The 20,679-nt window shown below is 44.0% G+C and overlaps 3 protein-coding genes across 3 annotated transcripts; all 3 read left to right on the forward strand.

Moving 5' to 3' along the window:
* The first annotated feature begins 1,310 nt into the window (after positions 1–1,310).
* LOC137896100 (multiple inositol polyphosphate phosphatase 1-like) lies at positions 1,311–6,094 on the forward strand. The gene is made up of 5 exons (XM_068741627.1): positions 1,311–1,890; positions 1,969–2,163; positions 2,671–2,768; positions 5,240–5,370; positions 5,710–6,094. The coding sequence occupies exons 1-5, from the start codon at positions 1,311–1,313 to the stop codon at positions 6,092–6,094; spliced, it is 1,389 nt and encodes a 462-aa protein (XP_068597728.1).
* A 747-nt stretch (positions 6,095–6,841) lies between these two features.
* On the forward strand, positions 6,842–10,197 carry minpp1a (multiple inositol-polyphosphate phosphatase 1a). The gene is made up of 5 exons (XM_068741396.1): positions 6,842–7,435; positions 7,514–7,708; positions 8,150–8,247; positions 9,491–9,621; positions 9,813–10,197. The coding sequence occupies exons 1-5, from the start codon at positions 6,859–6,861 to the stop codon at positions 10,195–10,197; spliced, it is 1,386 nt and encodes a 461-aa protein (XP_068597497.1). The 5' UTR covers positions 6,842–6,858.
* Positions 10,198–11,757: 1,560 nt separating this feature from the next.
* On the forward strand, positions 11,758–19,909 carry LOC137895707 (bifunctional 3'-phosphoadenosine 5'-phosphosulfate synthase 2-like). The gene is made up of 12 exons (XM_068741208.1): positions 11,758–11,861; positions 13,079–13,193; positions 13,334–13,569; positions 13,720–13,858; positions 14,045–14,163; positions 15,381–15,494; positions 16,347–16,458; positions 16,779–16,984; positions 17,091–17,226; positions 18,238–18,506; positions 18,594–18,823; positions 19,048–19,909. Exons 1-12 carry the CDS (start codon positions 11,835–11,837, stop codon positions 19,187–19,189), a joined length of 1,845 nt encoding a protein of 614 aa, XP_068597309.1. The 5' UTR covers positions 11,758–11,834; the 3' UTR covers positions 19,190–19,909.
* Positions 19,910–20,679: the final 770 nt, after the last annotated feature.

Genomic DNA, 20,679 nt, shown 5'->3' on the forward strand with positions numbered 1-20,679 from the left:
GATTTACGACGACGGGAGTGTTTCCACGTCAAGTGATAAAAAATGTTCCAGCGCAAGGCCAGCAAGCAAGAGTACAGGAGTGAGCTAACACGTCCGGGTATAAAGAAGCAAGAAGCGGTCTGTTACACAACACCGAGGTTCATCTTATACGTTAGACGCAGACTTTTATCTCCCAATTAGCGACAGCGTAATCACATCAAGTAGTAACAGCTTGCCACGACTCGGAAAGTGACAAACCTCACACCTGGCTAAGCGGCTAGCTGAGTTTCCGTAAGACAACATTGTAATGCATTTACCTCGTCTCCAGAATCTCGCGTGGCTTCTCTCGTAATTTTTGCGGCTTTCACCCGCAATGTCCTCCGAATCCCTTCCAGTCTGTGTGCTGTTTGGTCTTCTTGGGCAAACCGTTTGGTTTTGTTACTGGAGAAACAGGGAGTTCCCTTAAAGCGCGTCATCCGTGCTGCCTTCAGGGACCGTCAGAAATCACCCCGCTTGAATATGTCAAACGACGGACAAATGCCGGAAAGCATGTTTAATTTCCAATTATAATCATACTAAGATTAGCAGCGCCTCTTGCACCTCTTGCTCTTTGCTTTTTAATGACGATTCATATATTTACTTAAAAGGGAAACGCGCTAAATCTGGGGCGCAGGAGGCGCTGTTGAACGCAACAACAGTGACAACCACGCAAAAAAGTGCGGCGTTGGAAGCGGCATCAGTAAGATCACTGAAGGTCGCCATCTACTGGTGAGGTCCTCTCATTCTAATATAATATTCTACATAATATGGACATAATCTATCAGGATTAGTCTCTTTGCTGTGAAAGGCACAATTCACTGATGATTGTCATTAGGACCTACAGAGAATATACGTTTCTCAAGCGTAAATAGAGCAACAATCCCAAGCCTTTAACAGCATTTACAATCAAGCACAGGAAACTTACTATTAAGGCTTCCACCGAAATGCCATTTTCTCTGATCAAATGTGAGCTTCATTCAGCTTTGCAACCATTCACCTGAAACATCTTCTGTTTATTAATACGTTAATGAAATGACTGCCCACTGTGTGGGACCTGCATGTAATTTCATTTGATCATATTCCTGCCAGTGCATCAAAAAAAAAAAACATTTGTGTCTCAATTTCTGTTCTGTTTTCTGAAATTGCCAGTCAGTAGCAAACACAAAAAGTGTTTACATATCAAGTCATGGTGGGAGGAGTAAACACGCTGGATTGGACTCTGTTCAGTCCGTATTTCAACACAGATACTCAGTTACAGGCACAGCTGATATCCAACTGATTCTTTGTGCATCATGCAGATTTCTTTCAGAAATTGTATTGCCTTTCATTTACTCTTACTTTCTTGCCGGTTACTATATTGTGTGGAGACTCAGGACAATCCAACAATACCAGCAATCACTAAATATTTCAACACAAAAGGGAGTTATGAGGAGCTGAACCCACATCTGAAAGAGGACATACTTGCTGTTAACCGGTCGATTTTACAGCCTCCGTCTGCCCAGTGTCGTGAAATCCATCTGACTGCCATTGTAAGGCACGGCACGAGATACCCGACAAGCAAAAACATCAAGAAGATGCAGCAGCTCTACAACATCATTCTGCACAATGCCTCAAGTGAACACAGCTGGCTGCGCGAGATCCAGAGCCGGTGGACCATGTGGTACAGCGAGGACATGGACGGCCGCCTGGTGCAGAAAGGAGTCCAAGACCTCAAACATCTGGCCGTCAGGCTGTCAAAGATGTTTCCCTCTCTGATTTCAGAGGAGAAGCTCCGCGGTGGATTCATGCGATTCGTAAGCAGCTCCAAGCACAGGTGCGTCAACAGCACGCTGGCCTTCATCGCCGGGCTGACAGAGCTGTGGGACGTCACAGGTCAGGCCCTTCACGTTTTTATGTTTAGGATTCACCATCGCATGCGTTTTCATGATCTGTTGCTTTTTCTTTCCCCAGATAAGGAGTTTGATCACGCGGTGAACGACGCGCTGATGAGGTTTTTTGACCGCTGCACCAGGTTCGTGGAGGAGGTCGATAACAACCCCTCGGCTCTGCTGGAGATGGACCGGTTCAAGCAGGGCCCGGAGATGAGGAGGGTCCAGGAGAAGATCGCGGACCGCCTCGGAGTGCCATTGAGTCTAATCACACATGGTCAAAGCTGCATGTTTCTGTTGAATATCTTATTTGGCATGTACATGCTGTTTTCTTCAGATCATTTCAATATGTCCGGTCCAAAGTGCAGTAATACCTCGACATACGAGTGATTTCAGTTACGAGCTCGGTCCAGGAACGAATTATACTCCTATGTCAAGGCATTACTGTATAAGGATTCATCCCTCGTCAATGAAAAACGAGAATAATGATCTCATCAATGTCCACTGGGGGGCGTTGTTTTATCATCTGGAAGTTGAATCCTCTCCATCAGGTTGTAATAAAGGTTGCCATTCATTCATGCAACCAATTCCTATTTCGGTTAAGTTTTAAAATAAGCACAACACTTAACTATAGTTTCAATAAACTGCATACACTGGAATGGTGCACTCCATAACTATATTTAGAGACAATGGCATTATTCCGGTATCTTTTTTTTTTTTTAAGTGTCTTAATTTTCCATGGAATTGTGCCATTAAATATTTCCCATTAACTTCTCCCCTGCAGACATGGCTGAGGCAGGATTTTACTTGTGTGCATATGAATTTGCAATCAAGGCCGTGAATTCCCCCTGGTGTCAGCTGTTTGACCATAATGACGCAAAGGTAGGAGCGAATGGTTTTGTGGACACGGTGGCACAGCGGCATCAAATGCACCTCTTAATTCATTTACAATTAATAGTGGAATCATCTGTATTGGTCTGGACCTTCTTGTAGTAATGGAGACATTAGTGGGCGACAGGCAGGCGACTCTGATTTTAAACATTCCCCATCTTCTCAGGCGTTTGGGGAAGATGTGGTGGATCAGCTGGATTTTATTAGTGCTCTCTCATTTCCTCTGGCTAAGCAAATATTTTGAAAGCTCAAGCTTTATTAAAGGGCATTCCATATTACTGTGTGTATAAGATAAGGAAAAAGACCAAAATCAAAGCACAACATGGTGATTATAGTGCTTTGCGGCGTTTAACAAGCACCGTGGAGATGCTACACACTCCCCCCAGACCAACTCCAGATTTATGTGGGAGGACACTCACTGGAATTTGTTTTGATGATGAGAGATACTTGCACACACAGGAGACCAAGATACATTTTCAACTAATTGTGTCTTTTAAACAGAGTACTATTGCGTGCCTATTCCTTATTCTGAGTGTGTGTGTCTATAACAGCCCCACTGATTCCCTGAGCAGAAAAACAAACTCAAAGTGAACTTAAGGCCATTGCTCTATAGTTGCTGTGCTCATACTTTTCCATTCATCACTTCTCAAGTTGAAGGTAACAACATTATGACACTGTATTATTTATATACAATATCAGCTCCCTCTCGGCTATAGCTCATTGTAAAGCCCTGGTCTCTGCCAGGTGATCTGCTGCTTTCACATGAGGCTCATATCTGATCTGAGACTTGTGTTACAGTAAGAATGTTGTCCAGTCTGGTTTTTTTCACCTAAACCGCAGGTGTCAAACTCAAGGCCCGGGGGGGGGGCAAATGTGGCCCGCCACATCATTTTTTATGGCCCGCGAGAGCTGTGTGTAGACATTTGTTTGTGGAAAATGCTGCATCTGTCACATCTGATTGTTGATTTGATGGAGTAATTTTGTTTTCTTAAGCTGATCAATTAAATGTTAATTAATGTTATAACTTGAAAAGCACCCAGAAAGCATAGACCTCCAACGAGCAGCTCATTCCCCTCAAAATTAGATTTAGACCATCCACATGGTGATCTGGATCATCATCAAAATGTTCTAAATTGTTCTTGGTATCTTTATTCACCAACCATGAAAAGTAAAAGTGAACCAGAGTTTAATGGGGTTTGAATGTTAAAATTTAATATTTTGTACTGAGTCCATTCTGGATCCGATCCAAATGAAATTCGGTGGTGAGAGAGAGGTCCCCACCCTACATGGTTGTGTCACATTCCATAAACATTGGTCAGTAATCAACTGAGATATTGAGGAACAAATGTTGAAGCTCCATTGACTGCAATGCTAACAGAAGAATGAAAGTGATCCAGAATCCAGGATCCATTCTGGATAGTCATCAAAATGTAATAATCTGTTCCTAGTAACATTCCCAACATGTCCTGAAAGGTTCATCAAGATCCTTCCAGAACGTTTTGAGTTATCTTGCTAACAGGCAGAAAGACAGATGCCTGCAATTACATAACCTCACCTCGGCGGAGGTAAATATAGCAATAATAATATATTTTTAATGATGTAGTAGTAATAAGGAATAAGCATGTTAAGGAGTAGTTACATTTATTTCACGTTAAATTACATTTAGTTACATTTACACTGTGTTACTGGCCCTTTGAGGGCAACCATAGTGCTGGTCTGGCCCTCGGAGAAAATGAGTTTGACACCCCTGACCTAAACAAATGAAACACAATTAGATTATTTTCATAGTTCACGCAGCTTGATCAATGTCATTTACTGTACACTGGCATCACTCAGAGATATATTATTATTGCTATATTTACCTCCGCCGAGGTGAGGTTATGTAATTGCAGGCATCTGTCTTTCTGCCTGTTAGCAAGATAACTCAAAACGTTCTGGAAGGATCTTGATGAACCTTTCAGGACATGTTGGGAATGTTACTAGGATGCATTCTGAAGTATAATTCTGCTCCATGCACAGTAGCGGAACAGGAACAGCACAACCTGTTCGAGCCGACTCACGCGTCACGCTGCCTGCTTACAGTAATTTTGCAATCATTTTAGAATTGTGCTAATCGGTTTCAATGCTTCCATGTAAAGGACCTTGTCTAAATTACAAAAGAGAATTATTGGCTGGGGGTCAGTAAATCTCTTATGCAATGTGCCTGGATGTTCTGAAAGATCGATGCAACTCTGCTGCGTGTTCCAAGATGCTTGCCCTTTGAATGTTGTTGCTTTGAACTTTCATTTATAAATTTACAGTAATCATCAGATAGATAGATTGATAGATTGATTCATGCTCTGGGAATCCTTCTGGAATTGCATGCTAAAGGAAGGTTTTTTTGTGACTCCAGTTACAAAGTGGCTTGACACTCAGTTTGTTTTAAATACAAGCAAACAGACGGCCTTTATTTGCATCAACAGATCATGGAATACTCAAGTGACTTGAGGGAATTCTGGAAAAGAGGCTATGGTTATGACATCAACAGCAAGTCAAGCTGCATTCTCTTTCATGATGCGTTTAGCCGAATAAACAGGGCAGCCATCGAGAACAAGTAAGAAAACATTTAACATGAACTGCAGTTCACATAAACATACTTAGATATAGTATAGATTAAATCGTCACTGGTGTCACTGGTGTAACTGGTGTAACTGGTTTTATTTGCTCATCCTTCAGTCTTGTTTGCTTTGTTGTCATTAAATGTTTATGTTTTGCCATTTTGATATTTACTTTTTTTTTATTTTAAAGTTGAAGTACCCTAAAATAAATGTGGGTCCTATCTTTTAGTGACAGTCAACTTTTTGTAAGACAGCTCCTTCAATGTTTCAGCAGAACTATGTTGAAGGCCATGTTCTGTTGTGCGTGCGTGTGTGTGTGTGTGTGTGTGTGTCAGGTCAGGCCAGCAGGTGACTGAAGCTGTGGTGGTCCAGGTCGGCCATGCAGACACCCTCCTCCCACTGCTCACCCTTCTGGGTCTCTTTAAGGACCGTGAAGTTCTGAAATCCACCAACTACGCTGCACAGTCCCGGCGTTCCTTCCGCACCAGCAACATGCTACCCTACGCAGCTAACTTGGTCTTTGTGCTGTACGACTGTGGGGGAGGAGACCTGAGGCTGCAGCTACTGCTCAATGAGAAGCCTGTGACCTTCCCCGGCCTGACTGGACGGGGGGCCGCCATGCCGCTCTACGAAGACATCAGAGAGCACTACAGGGACCTGCTGGATGGCTGCGACTTTGAGACCGAGTGTCAGCTGCTCAAAGTCCCTGCTGAAGCTTAAACCATGATGTTAATGATTCTGGAGTTAGAGTTACCTTTTTTCTTTTTTTCTTTTACTTGAAATGTTTAGCTATTTAGATAAAGATGTCTCACTTGACTCAAAATTCTCTAATGGGTTTTGTAAAAAAAAAAAAAACCTTTAGAATGAGATGACTGGGTTAAGTCAATAACCCAGTCAATTTGTTACAATAGCAAATTATAAACGTCGGAAAATGACCAAAGGGTGATAGAAATAAAGAAAAGAAAAGAAAAAGACAAGGGCATGTGTTCTTCACATGATGGCTAGGGAGAGAGATTCGATGCTGAATGGTACAAGGCATATCCATTAAAATTTGTATTTGAATTTAATATTAAAATTCTGTAATAGAAATACCACCAAGAATGATGACTGATACTACTACAAGTAATAAAATCTATTTATGCCTTTTTCTCTTCTAATAATTAAAATGAGGCATCCGTTACAGCCGGCTGGCGGGACAGGCCGAAAGAAAGGAAAAGAAGAAACATGCAAAGGCAGAATTAAGTGGTTTTCAAGGTTATTAAGATATTAGATTTTGCCCATGTAATAAAGATCGAGCTCACACAAGTTACAAAGTTGTGCAGAGAAGATTAAAAAAAAAAAAAAAAACCTTCAGGGCCTCCGTAGTTTGTCTTATCGCTTCGGGCCCCAGAAAGTTTTTGGCCGGCCCTGGGCTATGTGGGTCATGAGCCACTGGCTGAGCGGCTGCTTTTGGGGGGGGGGGTCACGCATTCAAAGGAGCCAACATGCCGATCGCAAATTTGGTCATTATTATTGCTCCATTCGTCACCGTCATCGGACTTTGCGGCTGTTTTCGGGATGCGGACATTCCCGACATTCCTGCAATCGCCAAATATTTCACCACCAAAGGGCGCTACGAGGAAGTGAACCCGCATCTCATCCAGGACATACTCGCCGTCAACCGGTCGATCTTACAGCCGCCATCCGCCCGGTGTCGTGAGATCCACGTGACCGCCATCGTGAGGCACGGCACCAGATACCCGACGAGCAAAAACGTCAGGAAGATGCGCAAACTCTACGACCTGGTGAAAAGCAGCGCCGCTGGCGAGGAGAGCTGGCTGCGAGAGATCCAGAGCCGGTGGACCATGTGGTACAGCGAGGACATGGACGGCCGCCTGGTGCACAAGGGAGTCCAAGACGTCCAACATCTGGCCGTCAGGCTGTCCAAGCTGCTGCCCTCTCTGATCTCAGAGGAGAAGCTCCGCGGTGGATTCATGCGATTCGTAAGCAGCTCCAAGCACAGGTGCGTCAACAGCACGCTGGCCTTCATCGCCGGGCTGACAGAGCTGTGGGACGTCACAGGTCAGGCCCTTCACGTTTTTACCTTTAGGATTCACCATCGCATGCGTTTTCATGATCTGTTGCTTTTTCTTTCCCCAGATAAGGAGTTTGATCACGCGGTGAACGACGCGCTGATGAGGTTTTTTGACCGCTGCACCAGGTTCGTGGAGGAGGTCGATAACAACCCCTCGGCTCTGCTGGAGATGGACCGGTTCAAGCAGGGCCCGGAGATGAGGAGGGTCCAGGAGAAGATCGCGGACCGCCTCGGAGTGCCCTACAGCAGCATCACGGAAGGTCAGGGTCGAGGGTCGAGGGTCCCTGCACTGATCGAGGCGTTTTGGTCCTTCCACGCCAACTTTGAGGACTATGATGTCTAAGATATCCCACCCGGATGATGCCTGAGTGTTGAGGGCAGTGCTAGTTATCACACTAGGAAGTGACACAGCGACAGAAAGCGCATGCTCAGGGGCAACCAGCAGCACCGAGGTCGATCTCACGGCCCTAAAAGCAGTCGGATCCGTTAAATGTACCGAGCTGTCGGAATATCTGTCGTAGAAAATCAATCATTTCACAGATGAATCAGGTTCCAAACAAAGGTACACTACTGAAAGCCCCCCCCGAGTGCGACTGGAATTCAGTTAATCCCAGTGCAGTCGGTAGAGATGGTTCGTGTGTTTAGTGTCTTTGTTTGACTTGGAGGCTAATTAACATTTTATTCCATCCTTTCTCTTCCAGAATCGGCAGAAGCTGCGTTTTATTTGTGCGCGTACGAGTTTGCCATCAAGACCGTGAACTCTCCCTGGTGCCGGCTGTTTGACGAGGCGGACGCGCAGGTGCTTGATTTCACGTTCTACTGCAATATGTCTGTGTAGGTTCCAGGTAAATCACAAAGAGCCCCCCAAAAAAGAATCAGCTCTTTCTACTGTGATTAAATGTCTTTAGATGCTTTTTGGCAGCACGCAGGTGAATCTTCATGGCTGGACTAAGCTGGCGTCTAGAACGACTTTCTACTATATAAGGCAGAAAATAAGATTCTATTCTATTCCAGGAGTAAATAACCTGATAAAGTTACTCTTTAACCATTTGTCATAAATTGTACAAAATACGATCATCATTTATTTATGGTTAAGTATATGATTTGCAAACATTTACCTGAACTTTTAGGACCTTTCCTAGCCTATAATATATATTTCTATCACTTACCCGAGTGTTATCAATAAGAAGCAAGTACATGAATACCTCCACATACGAGTGCTTTGACATACGAGATATCCGAGACACGAACAAACCTCCGAGCAAAATGTTTGCTTTGAGATACGAGCAACTTCCAGATGCTGGCGCTAAATGGCGGAGCGCTCCGAGCGCGCGTCCCTCGTTCAGTTCGGGTATTCACCACCTTCCGTACGCGTCTGCCGTGTCGTGTTTCCATGATTTGCGTGATTTTGGCTGTATCTGAGTATTCCTTGTAAGTGATTGGTCAAATGAAAGCGTCAGTATCAGCAGTCAGTATCTGGTTGAGCAGCCTGTGTGTTACATTATGTGTTTGTCTGCTTCTTATCTCTGTCTCTCTATCACTCTCTCTCCCTCTTTTTGTTTTTGACTCTCCTCCTACCTATCCTTGTATCGGTCTCTCCCGCTCTGTCATTGTCTCTGTCGTTCTACCTCTCTCTCTCTCTCTCTCTCCCTCCTTCACAACCCAGATGGCGCGCCCACTATGAGCCTTAGGTTCTGTTCAAGGTTTCTGCCTAGTAAAGGGAAGTGTTTCCTTGCCTCCGTCGCCAAAGTGCTTGCTCTTGTGGGTCAAGTTGGGTTCTGTCTTTCCCTGCTACACCTGGAAAGTGCCTTGAGATAACTTTATATTATGATCTGGCGCTATTCAGATATTTTATATGGGACAAATTTGGCATACAAGCGATTTCAGTTACATTCTCATTGGCTGAGAAACTCTGATGTCATTTGACAGGATGACAATGAATTGCCCTATTACTGTAATTGCTGCACTGCTAAAGGCTGACGGCGTTTCTCTTAAGCCTCCCACGGCACATTCAGGAGATGCTTTCCCGTCTTGTCCGACAGGTTGTGGAATACGCAAATGACCTGAAGCAGTTCTGGAAAAGGGGCTACGGCCACGACATCAACAGCAGGTCCAGCTGCATCCTCTTCCATGACTTGTTCAGTCGACTGGAAAGAGCAGCCAGTGAGAACAAGTGAGATCGGTCGATTTTAGTTGTGTTTGTTCATATAATCATTCATGTTATACATGTGTGTGTGCGTCAGGTGACCGTCAACTTTTTGTAAGACAGCTCCTTCAATGTTTCAGCAGAACTATGTTGAAGGCCATGTTCTGTTGTGTGTGTGTGTGTGTGTGTGTGTGTGTGTGTGTGTGTGTGTGTGTCAGGTCAGGCCAGCAGGTGACTGAAGCTGTGGTGGTCCAGGTCGGCCATGCAGAGACCCTCCTCCCACTGCTCACCCTTCTGGGTCTCTTTAAGGACCGTGAAGTTCTGAAATCCACCAACTACGCTGCACAGTCCCGGCGCTCCTTCCGCACCAGCAACATGCTACCCTACGCAGCTAACTTGGTCTTTGTGCTGTACGACTGTGGGGGAGGAGACCTGAGGCTGCAGCTACTGCTCAATGAGAAGCCTGTGACCTTCCCCGGCCTGACTGGACGGGGGGCCGCCATGCCGCTCTACGAAGACATCAGAGAGCACTACAGGGACCTGCTGGGTGGCTGCGACTTTGAGACCGAGTGTCAGCTGTTCAAGCTTCCTGCTGATGCATAGGTGGGCAGTGGTGTCTGGAAAAGAAGGCGTTGCAGTATCTTTATTGTGCTGTATTTGCAAAGTTTAGTGGGAGCATCTTTGTTTGTAGAGACCTGTATATAAGGTCTAAGCAATGTTCACCATCTTATCTGAGAAAAGCAAAGTCTCTTTCTGAAATGCACCAAGATCCCAGACGAGGATCTGAAGTTTACCATTCCAGTGTTGCTGATTGGGAAGGTTTCCTTCTATTGCTGTATGAAATGAGCAATTAAAGGATGTATTTTTACAGAGTACACACTTTCTGTATTTTGTTGAAACATCGACATGCTCGTTTTCATTGATGATGTATTCATTTAAAAATATTTTTTATACGACGAGGCGGAGGTTATGTAATCTCCGGCGTTTTTCTGTCCGTCCATTAGAAAGTTAACTCAAAAGGTTCTGGACGGATCTTGATGACATTTCCAGGACATGTTGGGAATGTTACCAGGAACAGATGATTAAATTATGGTGCCGATCCAGAAGAGATCCTGGATTCTGGATCACTTTGAAATGTCCGTTAACATTGCAGTCAAACTTTGTTCCTCAATATCTCGGTTGATTATTGACCGATGTTTGTAGTATTTGGCACAGTCACGTAGGGTATCTATCTCACCGACGAATTTTATCCAGATCAGATCCAGAATGGCGTTTGGGAAAAAAGAAAAAGAAATTTAACATTGAAAACTCCATTTAGAGATTCATAAATCTGTTAAAAATACGCATCAACGCTGATTCACTTTTACTTTTCATGGTTGGCGTATAAAGATACCAAGAACAATTCAGAGCCTTTTGATGATGATCCAGATCACCATGGGGACGGTGTGTAAACCCTATTAGGAGGGGAATGAGCTGCTTGGCGGAGGTCTGCGCTCTCTGACCGCTTCTCTTGTTGTTTTTTGTCTGAATGCATTTCTTGGTGGAAATGTATTACATTTATTTGTAAATAATCGATTAGTTAATGGTTATTGACCTTATTTTTTATTGACTCCCACTCACCGACTTCACGCTTACAACTATAGCGGCGGATTAGAACTCACATTATAATAATATAAAGGAGGATTGATTCAACTTTGAACGACCTGCCGTATTTTGACCCTCATAGTTGATGTTTAATCTCTCACGGGGGATGATCGACCTTTGACCCGCCGGTGTTAGCGAACTACTCATCGCACTTTAACCAGTGCGCTCTGATGGCAAAGCGAGGACAGCGCGTTACCCCCCCTCCCGCTTTTACAACGCAAGGTAACGCAATGTTGCGTGAAAAAGTAACGCGAAACCAAATGCGTTGCGGGAGGCAGCGATCATATAGGAAAACCGTGATTCCCGGTCCATTTCTCCAGCTCGACCGGTTCTTCCCGTTCCGATGATCAAGCCTCCAAATTCATCAGATTCCGTGGCGTCGGTGGAGGAGGAGGAGGAGGAGGAGGAGGAGGAGGAGGAGGAGGCAGGGCTAGAGGAATGCTACGTGTCTTGGAAGTGCTTTAAAAAGCCCTGTCGTCCTCTCCGATCTGCAGGCAAAGGCAAATGTTTGGCGGTTGCAGCCCGAACCAGCGACAAACTTCGTCTCCGTGCGGCCTCTGCGCGTCCGAGCCCGGTGTTCCAGCTGTCGAGAGAAAATGTCCGGAGTGAAGAAGATTCGTGTGGTGAGTCGAGCGATCCGGATCAACACGGGATCAGCTGTAATACGAGCTGTCATCACATTACCCATTCATGTGTGTGTGCCATGTTTACGCATGAGGGACAGACCCCGCCAGGACTCTGAGGTTAAAACACGAGTTTGTCGCTGAGAATTGATGCGATTACTTAAAATAAAATAAAATAAACGGTGAGACGTTCTGACTGGTCCCAGGTGAGATGCGCGGGGGGGGGGGGGTATAAGCATAAGTGTTTTATTGTACAGATCTTTTTTTTTATTGTTTCAGTGTGACAGCGCAATATAAAGTTAAATGGCTTTATTATTATATAATAAGTATTATTATCTGTTTTTATGTTTTCATTATATATAGAAAGCGCAAAAAGGCAACAAAAAAATGAAGAACCTGCACAAAGTTCCTCTCACCTGAGTGAAATAAAGAATGTTTTTGCACGATTTTTTAAAATTGAATAAGAGTTCATTAGGATTAAATCATATTCCTATTAGTTATTTTGCACATCAGATCTTGTGTTAATAGAATGATGTCCTGTAAAAAGAATTCACAGTGTTTTTTTGTTTTTTCTAATGGCTTTTATGATGGTGCACAGGCGCCAAAGAAACATCACGATCCCATGGCTAATAAAATGAAGGAAGAGGAGCTGAACGTGTGTGTCTCCTTTGTTTTACTGGGTTTGTTCCCCGCCTCTTTGGGCGTATTCATGTGTAAAATGCGAGCCACATGTCAACCATTAAGGATTAACACAGAACACAAAACCCATACACACACACCTTTTTGCATGAGAGATGCGGGAAATGCAAAAACCGAAGCCATAGGGCTCCCGTGGGGAAGAAGGGCGAGTAGGTACATGGGGTGAGCATTTGGGCATGAGTAGTGTGCCACATCATCACTTGGATGTAGGCAGCACACTGGTCACATTGTCCGGTTTCTCCTCACCCTCCCTCCATCCCTCCTTCCTTTCCCCCTCCTCCCTAGAAGTCAATGCAGCATTTATCCAGAGGCCGCTCTACGTTTGACTGATCAAATAGAAATGTATAAGACATCAAAGCTAGATTTGCTCGAACCCGTACTGAGGGCACGACAACATGGTTTACATGCCAACGTGTTGACGAGCAGGCTCGTGCACAACATGATTGTCGACAACCTGCACTTCCTGGTTGCCGCTTTTCTTAATGGACTCGGCCTGATCTCGTTATCCTCTGTTGCAGGATATGCACAGATCAACCAACGTGGTGTACCAGGCCCACCATGTCAGCCGGAACAAGAGAGGGCAGGTCGTTGGCACCAGGGGAGGCTTCAGAGGCTGCACCATCTGGCTCACTGGTAAACCTCATGATATCATGACGGGGCATCTTAATCTGGCCTCAGATCTGGATTAGCAGGATACGGGCTATGTTTAAACAGTATCTCTTTGAACCTATCATCATGCTCATGTGTCTTATTAGCACATTTTGCCCCCCCAGGTTTGTCTGGCGCTGGGAAGACTACCATCAGCTTCGCCCTGGAAGAGTACCTGGTGTCTAACGCCATCCCTTGCTACTCGCTTGATGGCGACAACATTCGCCACGGCCTGAACAAGAATCTGGGCTTTTCTGCCGAGGACCGCGAGGAGAACATCCGGCGCGTTGCGGAGGTGGCTAAGCTGTTTGCTGACGCCGGCATGGTGTGCGTCACCAGTTTCATTTCTCCTTACAGCAAGGTCAGGAAGCGATGACATTGTAGTGCTGGTCTATCATTGTTCATGGCTGGGCTGGGGGGGGGGGGGGGGGGGTGTACAAAAAAGACTCCTTTGATTGAATAATGTTTTACTGAAGATCAGGCGTATACTCTGCACTGTTTTCTTCCTCAGGATCGCGAGGAGGCAAAGAAGATCCACGCAAAAGCCGGGCTACCGTTTTTCGAGGTGTTTGTTCACGCTTCGCTTGAGGTGTGCGAGAGCAGGGACGTAAAAGGACTTTACAAGAGGGCTCGCGCTGGAGAGATCAAAGGTCTGCGTGATGACACAAACTTTACGATGAAAACAAATTTGCAACCTATCACGTATACAATACCTGTAATGGCAAACCGGTTCGCAAGTTTCTCAGACATTGTACTCTCTCGTTTACCTGAAAATGATCCTGGCAGGGTTTCAATGGCGTTCTCTGGGTTTCTTTTTTTTTTACATTTGTTGCCAGGTTTCACTGGGATTGACTCAGAGTATGAGCATCCTGAGAATCCAGATCTTATACTGAAAACTGGTGAGCTCTCGGTGAACGAATGTCTCCAGCAAACGTTGGAGATGCTTCAGGAACAGGTGGGTGTGACGGGCAATATAGATTTCACTGCATCATTCCTGTCAAGGAGTCAAGTGCTAATACCTCTTGGCATTGACTTTGGAGCAACTGATTGAAGTCAACATAGTCAAAGATTGGACTGGGATAGATCAGAAAACTCCACCGTCAAAGGAACGAATAAGTGATGATCCTCTCTTCAATGAAAAGAAAAGAGGAGCATACATGTCAGTCTGTGCTAAAAGTAATGCAAGTATTGTGAAATAAAGTATTCTCTCTGTGCCACTTTGGTCCATAGATCACCTAACCGATGTGGTCACGGATACAGAGTTCACAGCAGTGTTATTGCTTCGGCTGCTGAGCTCCAGCCTTGTCAAATGAGCGGTTGCTGATAAAGTAAATGAGCCAATCCGTACATGTTTTTATTGTTCTGGCACTAAGACTTAAGTCACTTAAAAAATTTGGACAGTGCTGCGTCATCATGACTCTGTGAGATATGTGTTTTCTAAAGGTTGCATCCTTTCCCCAGCAGTCTGTGGATTAACATTAACACTCTAATAACAATTAAGCGATGTAAATGTGCTAAATATCAGGTAGGATGGCAAACCCATAGGATTTAGAAATACAATAGGGGAGGCAAATAAAGAATAAACTACTGAAACCAAATCCTATGCAAGCAGGAGCTTCTTTCCATGCATGCCCTGCCAAGACAACATCCCAGAGCAACTGTTGATCCGAGGCGTGTCTGCAATGTTTGTCAGAATTAGGGCCTCTGAAAGAACAAAAGCATGTGCTCTTCCCATCATAGCAGATCTCCGGATCTATTTTCCATCTAGATATAACGTTTTGCCTTTCACAGATAGATGAAAGCCTAGAAAACTCGGATTATATCACGCCAAATCCAATGGGTTCACATGCTTTAGACCCGGTTTTCATTTTCAACTTACTGTGGTATGACAGTACACCATTAGATTGAATACAAAACCTCAAGGCTTGATTTGAAAATGGTAATACAAATTTAAAAGCATAAATTGTTTGATAATTTATACAATTTCTAGATTTTTTTTATCCATACTAAATTTAGCATTTCATAGACTGATCTCATTGTCTGGTTAGTCTAAAGATGCAGTATTAGATGACTCATCAGATGCAATGATGATGAAAGTAAGCCCCTGCACAATCCCGTAACCCATCATATACAACCGTGACATTTTTACTTCCTTTTTCTCCTCAAAAACAGAAAATTGTACCAAGCGGGGTCATGGAGGAGCTGCATGAACTCTTTGTTCCAGAGAACAAGCTGAATCTTGCCATGGCTGAAGCAAACACAATTCCCACCATCAGCATCACCAAGGTAACTCAGCGCTCCAGAGTGGGCAAAAGGACAAGAGGGGTCAGTAATGGACGTGGCAGAGAGCTGCTCGCAATGAGCCCATAAATGGTACCCGCTGCCCTGTCTCTGAGTACAAATGTAACTGCTCCATTCTAAAGTTACCTGGGTAATTTGTCAAGGACGCTGAACAGGATGGTATGGATTCAAATGCAGAGACACAGACTAGCGGTAGCAAATAAGAAGGGTTTATTCCAGAAAGAGGGTCGGTACACAGAAAGGCAGCCAACACTGGCAAAGGTATCCAAAAAACAGGCAAAAGGCAAGGTCCAAAAAAACAGGCAAAGGTTCAAAAGCAAGGCTGTGGATTGTGAAAAAGGCTGGAACGTAACTGTGAGGTACAACAAACTAGTAGAGGACAGATGGAGGGCGATGAAGGCAGGCTGGCGAAGGGAATGAGGAGCAATTATAACCTCGCTTTCATACAGATGCATGAACATGTATTTTTTCTCCCCTGAATTATTCTCCTTCGTTGGCCGAGCCAGCAGGTTATTTCACTCTCAGTTGTGTCAAAATGATGTGGAATATGCCATAACTTGTACCTGTTATTCAAAAATCGTGGTCTGGCCACCTTGTTATCAGGGCTATTAAAGATATAAATGCACTGATCACAAATGCACTCATAGATTTTGCCACGTCACTTTTCCGTGCAGCGTCCGTCACCTAAGATGCTTCTTTGTTTTCGGGTTGACGATCGTGCCAATATTTGCACTACAGTTAACACGTTGCCCCGTGACTCATCTGAATTTTAAGCACTTGTTGAGCGCCCTACCCATTTGGTAAGAACAGTGGTGTTTTTTTGTTCTGTGCCTGCAGCTCGATCTGCAGTGGGTGCAGATCTTGGCAGAGGGGTGGGCGAGCCCCCTAAAAGGTTTCATGAGCGAGAGAGAGTTTCTTCAGGTCTTACACTTTGGAAACCTGCTTGACGGTGAGACATCGATAGCTCCTTTATCTATTGTGCCTGGCTAACTAGTTTCACCAGTCATTCTGCTAATTATCAAACTGTGTCAACTGTTATGATCGTTCATGTATAATTATTAACATTTTTGTCCTTCTTCTTACTAAAATCAACACAACCGCAACTGAACATGTGGTTTTTTTTCCAAGTGTTGCAATTGATATAATATCCTTATTGGTTGCACTGCACATGAAAGTGCATTGTATAATAGTGTTTATTTGTGCATAACATTTCACATAATGATATTTGCTCTGTCGGGCTGAGATTGCTGCATGCCTTCTCTGTTTCAGGCGGGGCCATCAACTTGACTGTTCCCATTGTCCTGCCTGTTAGCACCGAGATCAAGCAGAAGCTGGAGGGCTGCGCGGCGATAGCTCTTGAATATCAAGGCGTGCGTCTGGCTATTCTCAGAAATCCAGAGTTCTATGAGCACCGTAAAGAGGAACGCTGTGCCAGACAGTGGGGTACCACTTGCCCACAGCACCCTTACATTAAGGTAAGATACATTTATCACATACGTAAAATCCATTAGTACTACTAACTGCAGGTACATCCACCTGTTTGAGTCCACGGAACACAACTGGGAGTCTCTGTTTTTGCAGATGGTTATGGAAGGAGGCGATTGGCTGGTGGGCGGTGAGCTGGAGGTGTTGGAGCGAATCAAATGGAACGATGGGCTTGACCAGTACCGCCTTACTCCACAGGAGCTCAAGCAGAAGTTCAAGGACATGAAAGCAGGTTAGGAAATCTAATTTGCTCGTGCAGGCTCAGGGAAGTGAAGCTGGCCCACAGATTGCTGTGAGTAGCTGCCGGTGGGGACGCTTCCATGAATCTTCTGTCCTACCTGGAGCTGGTGGCAGACTAATGTGTTTAGCAGTGCCCCGTTTGTCTTTCAGAGGAACTTGTCAAAGGACCCGATGAAATAAAATGGTAAATTTTAAGTTGCATGGCGACGTTTGTGATCTGCGTTCAGTGAGCAAGGAAATGCCATCGCCCTGTTTGGACTCCCAGTTACGCATGACTCTGCACTAAAGCACAAGCTCAGCAGTTGCTTTTCTTTGTTTTTTGAGTTTCGTCGCTGTTGCAAGCATGTCGTGATGTGCACTTCATTCACCAGGCTGGCGATGTTCTATATTTTCTTATTGTTAAAGAAGAGACTTAAACTAACAGACGGGGAGGTTAATTATTATTATTTATTGATTTTTACTATCTGTGGCTTTCAAGTGTGTTAATTTGTATTGTATAAAAAAGTACATATTTATGGATGGATCAAACATAAGAACATTTGAGTATTTAAAAAGAATCACAATATCATCAGAGAATGAAGAGAGAAGTAGTGCATGTGTAGGGGATTATTTTCTGCCGTGTGTTTGTTGCGTTACTGAGCATTTAGGATGCAAAATAAATAGCTGCGCTTGCCGTATGTGTGTGACGTCACCAGGCCAGCAGGTTGGCTCACTGTTTTTAGTAGTTCCTGCGTAACTATATAGTTCTGTTTATATTCGTTAACAATTGGAAAAATATGGAATATCAACAGATTTATTTTTTACATGAACAAATTACAGGCCAAACTAAAAGCATTAGAGTTATGTAAACGAGAATCTGAGCATGTTTGCTGTGACGGAACCGCAACATCCTGCATGAATTTTGACTTGCGCATATCATTTGTTCCACGGAACCGCAGTGCTGCTGCTGCCACGACAAATACTGTGATCTTATATGTCAGCTTCTCCGTGTTGCTCTCCTTAGATGCGGTATTTGCGTTCCAGCTACGCAACCCAGTTCACAATGGCCATGCCCTGCTCATGCATGACACGAAACGCCGTCTGCTGGAACGAGGCTACAAGAATCCCGTCCTACTACTGCATCCGCTCGGCGGCTGGACCAAAGACGATGACGTGCCTCTGGCCTGGCGGATGAAGCAGCATGCTGCTCTCATGGAGGACCGTGTGCTGGACCCGGCCAGCACCGTCATCGCCATCTTCCCCTCACCTATGATGTATGCGGGACCCACAGAGGTGACCAGCTTTTTTTTTTTTTTCTGCTTAGTCGTAGTATGTTTGAATGAGTATTATTAACCCACGTGCCTTCTAATTTCCCATCAGGTTCAGTGGCACTGCAGAGCAAGAATGATTGCTGGAGCAAACTTCTACATCGTCGGCCGGGACCCTGCAGGCATGCCCCACCCAGAGACCAAAAAGGACCTATATGAACACACACATGGGGCAAAGGTGCTCACCATGGCCCCGGGCCTCACCTCTGTGGAGATCATCCCCTTCAGAGTGGCTGCCTACAACAAAACTAAAAAGGCCATGGATTTTTTCAACCCAGAAAAGTGAGTGTAGATCTTTTGTTTTTTGTCAATTTCAGTCAACATTATTTTGCTCTGACAACCCAAGAATTAAGAGCTTCCCCTGAGGTAAAATATTTAATGAGGCATTTATTCCTAGTACCCCATAAATGCTATTTCCACAAACACACATCATTAGCTACCAGCGCTACTTCTTTAGCTGTAAATGTTCTTCATTGTGTACCTTTCCTCATTCCTTTCTCTTCTAGACGCGATGACTTTGAGTTTATCTCTGGCACCAAGATGAGGAACATGGCTCAGAATGGAGAGAACCCTCCTGATGGTTTCATGGCCCCTGCAGCCTGGAAGGTGTTGGTCGAGTATTATTCGTCACTTCAGAAGAATAAATAATCGGCACTCAACTCACTGATGAAAAGCCTTATCGGAGACGATTACACTGGGTTCTTAAACGGTACATTTTAGACTGTTTCGTGCAGTTAGAGTGGTGAGTTTAGGTTGCTGGAAATAATGTATGGTCATTCTGGCATGGGGGAGGGGCAGGGTTTCACCAAATCAACATTTTTATATTCTTATAAGATTATGTGGTTTATAAATCGAATGATATATTAACTTGTACTATTTTAATAAATTAATTGCAACATGAAATCCAGTTAGTGTAGGAGCACAAACCAAGTCAGGGAAATACGTTTTGATATTTGCATCGAATTTTATGAAGGAGGAATGAAAAAAAAAAAACTTTTTAAAGGGTTTTATGGCAATTATATCGCTCTGTTGAGCTATTTGTATGTCATGAATGAAAGTAGTCCCCCCCGTCCCCCAACACAATTTATCTGTTGCATGGCTGATGATTAACTCACATTTATGTTTCACATTCTTGTGATAGACAATGTAAACTTCTTGAAATACCGTGAAAGTGCCTTTCTCTCAAATTTCAATATTGTCAAACAGCTCTTGCATACATTTATTGTTGTCGTATGTTTGTTTGAGATTTGTGTGAACTGGTCATGTACTACATAAAATAAAAACGTACAATTGTAGAATACACAATTATATCAAATGCAGAAATAAAGGACACTGTTTGTGTTATGAATCATTGCAGAATACTGAGAAGGTAATAAATACTTTTCTTCAATCTGTGCAATGTACGTACTTGTTGATCGAAGGTCATATTGGAATGTGCGGTGGCATTCTGAAAGTGCAATGCTGCCATCTACTGGCGAAAACTGGTACAGTAAAAATGAAACGTGAAACGTGTGTCGAATGGCAGGTTGGATTTTTCTAGCAGCAGCAATCAAAAACGACAATGATGCTATTTAAAATGAATATCCTGTGCATGCGTTATATTTAAATAAATAAAAAAACATCTGAATTTGGCTGTAAATTGGCAGATAAAGAAGTTACATTTCATGCTTAACAGGTGGTGAGCGAATTTGAAGGACTTTGATTTTGCAATTCATTCAATCACTAATGCTTACATTGTGGTGAGATGTTCTTCTATACCATGAAGAGAACCGCTATCGGGGATTCCTAATTAGCCTCACCTGGGATCAGATTATTTAATCTGCCATGTCCCAGGTAACCCCATTTAAATCTGATGAACTGGACCGTCAGTGATTACATAAAATCTCCCAACTCCTGCCTTCAATATGCCAAGTCACTGAGATGTGACCAGCAGAGGTCCTTGTGTAAAATGCTTCTATTTCGCGAGTTCATTATTTCAGAATCCCATTCACAAGGAACACAGATTTCTGCATTGGCTGGCAGTTATGCTGAGCCGTTTAAGTAGTTGTTTCATTTTTTTTCTTCTATTTTTTTTTCTGGACTGGTTTGCATCATCATGTTGCATCTTTAAATTGTGCTCTTTGATTATAATTGTAATG

The sequence above is a fragment of the Brachionichthys hirsutus genome, chromosome 7 (genome assembly GCF_040956055.1).
Source record: "Brachionichthys hirsutus isolate HB-005 chromosome 7, CSIRO-AGI_Bhir_v1, whole genome shotgun sequence".
Taxonomy (NCBI): domain Eukaryota; kingdom Metazoa; phylum Chordata; class Actinopteri; order Lophiiformes; family Brachionichthyidae; genus Brachionichthys; species Brachionichthys hirsutus.

What these genes read in the sequence shown, in the direction of transcription:
- minpp1a (XM_068741396.1), top strand. Translation starts at nt 6,859, where the DNA reads ATGCCGATCGCAAATTTGGTCATTATTATTGCTCCATTCGTCACCGTC. An exon ending in AGAGCTGTGGGACGTCACAG is followed by an intron (nt 7,436 to 7,513) that starts GTCAGGCCCTTC and finishes TTCTTTCCCCAG; the next exon opens with ATAAGGAGTTTGATCACGCG. An exon ending in AGAGCAGCCAGTGAGAACAA is followed by an intron (nt 9,622 to 9,812) that starts GTGAGATCGGTC and finishes TGTGTGTGTCAG; the next exon opens with GTCAGGCCAGCAGGTGACTG.
- LOC137895707 (XM_068741208.1), top strand. Translation starts at nt 11,835, where the DNA reads ATGTCCGGAGTGAAGAAGATTCGTGTG. An exon ending in TGGAGATGCTTCAGGAACAG is followed by an intron (nt 14,164 to 15,380) that starts GTGGGTGTGACG and finishes CCTCAAAAACAG; the next exon opens with AAAATTGTACCAAGCGGGGT. An exon ending in TGTATGCGGGACCCACAGAG is followed by an intron (nt 18,507 to 18,593) that starts GTGACCAGCTTT and finishes ATTTCCCATCAG; the next exon opens with GTTCAGTGGCACTGCAGAGC.
- LOC137896100 (XM_068741627.1), top strand. Translation starts at nt 1,311, where the DNA reads ATGCAGATTTCTTTCAGAAATTGTATTGCCTTTCATTTACTCTTACTT. An exon ending in AGAGCTGTGGGACGTCACAG is followed by an intron (nt 1,891 to 1,968) that starts GTCAGGCCCTTC and finishes TTCTTTCCCCAG; the next exon opens with ATAAGGAGTTTGATCACGCG. An exon ending in AGGGCAGCCATCGAGAACAA is followed by an intron (nt 5,371 to 5,709) that starts GTAAGAAAACAT and finishes TGTGTGTGTCAG; the next exon opens with GTCAGGCCAGCAGGTGACTG.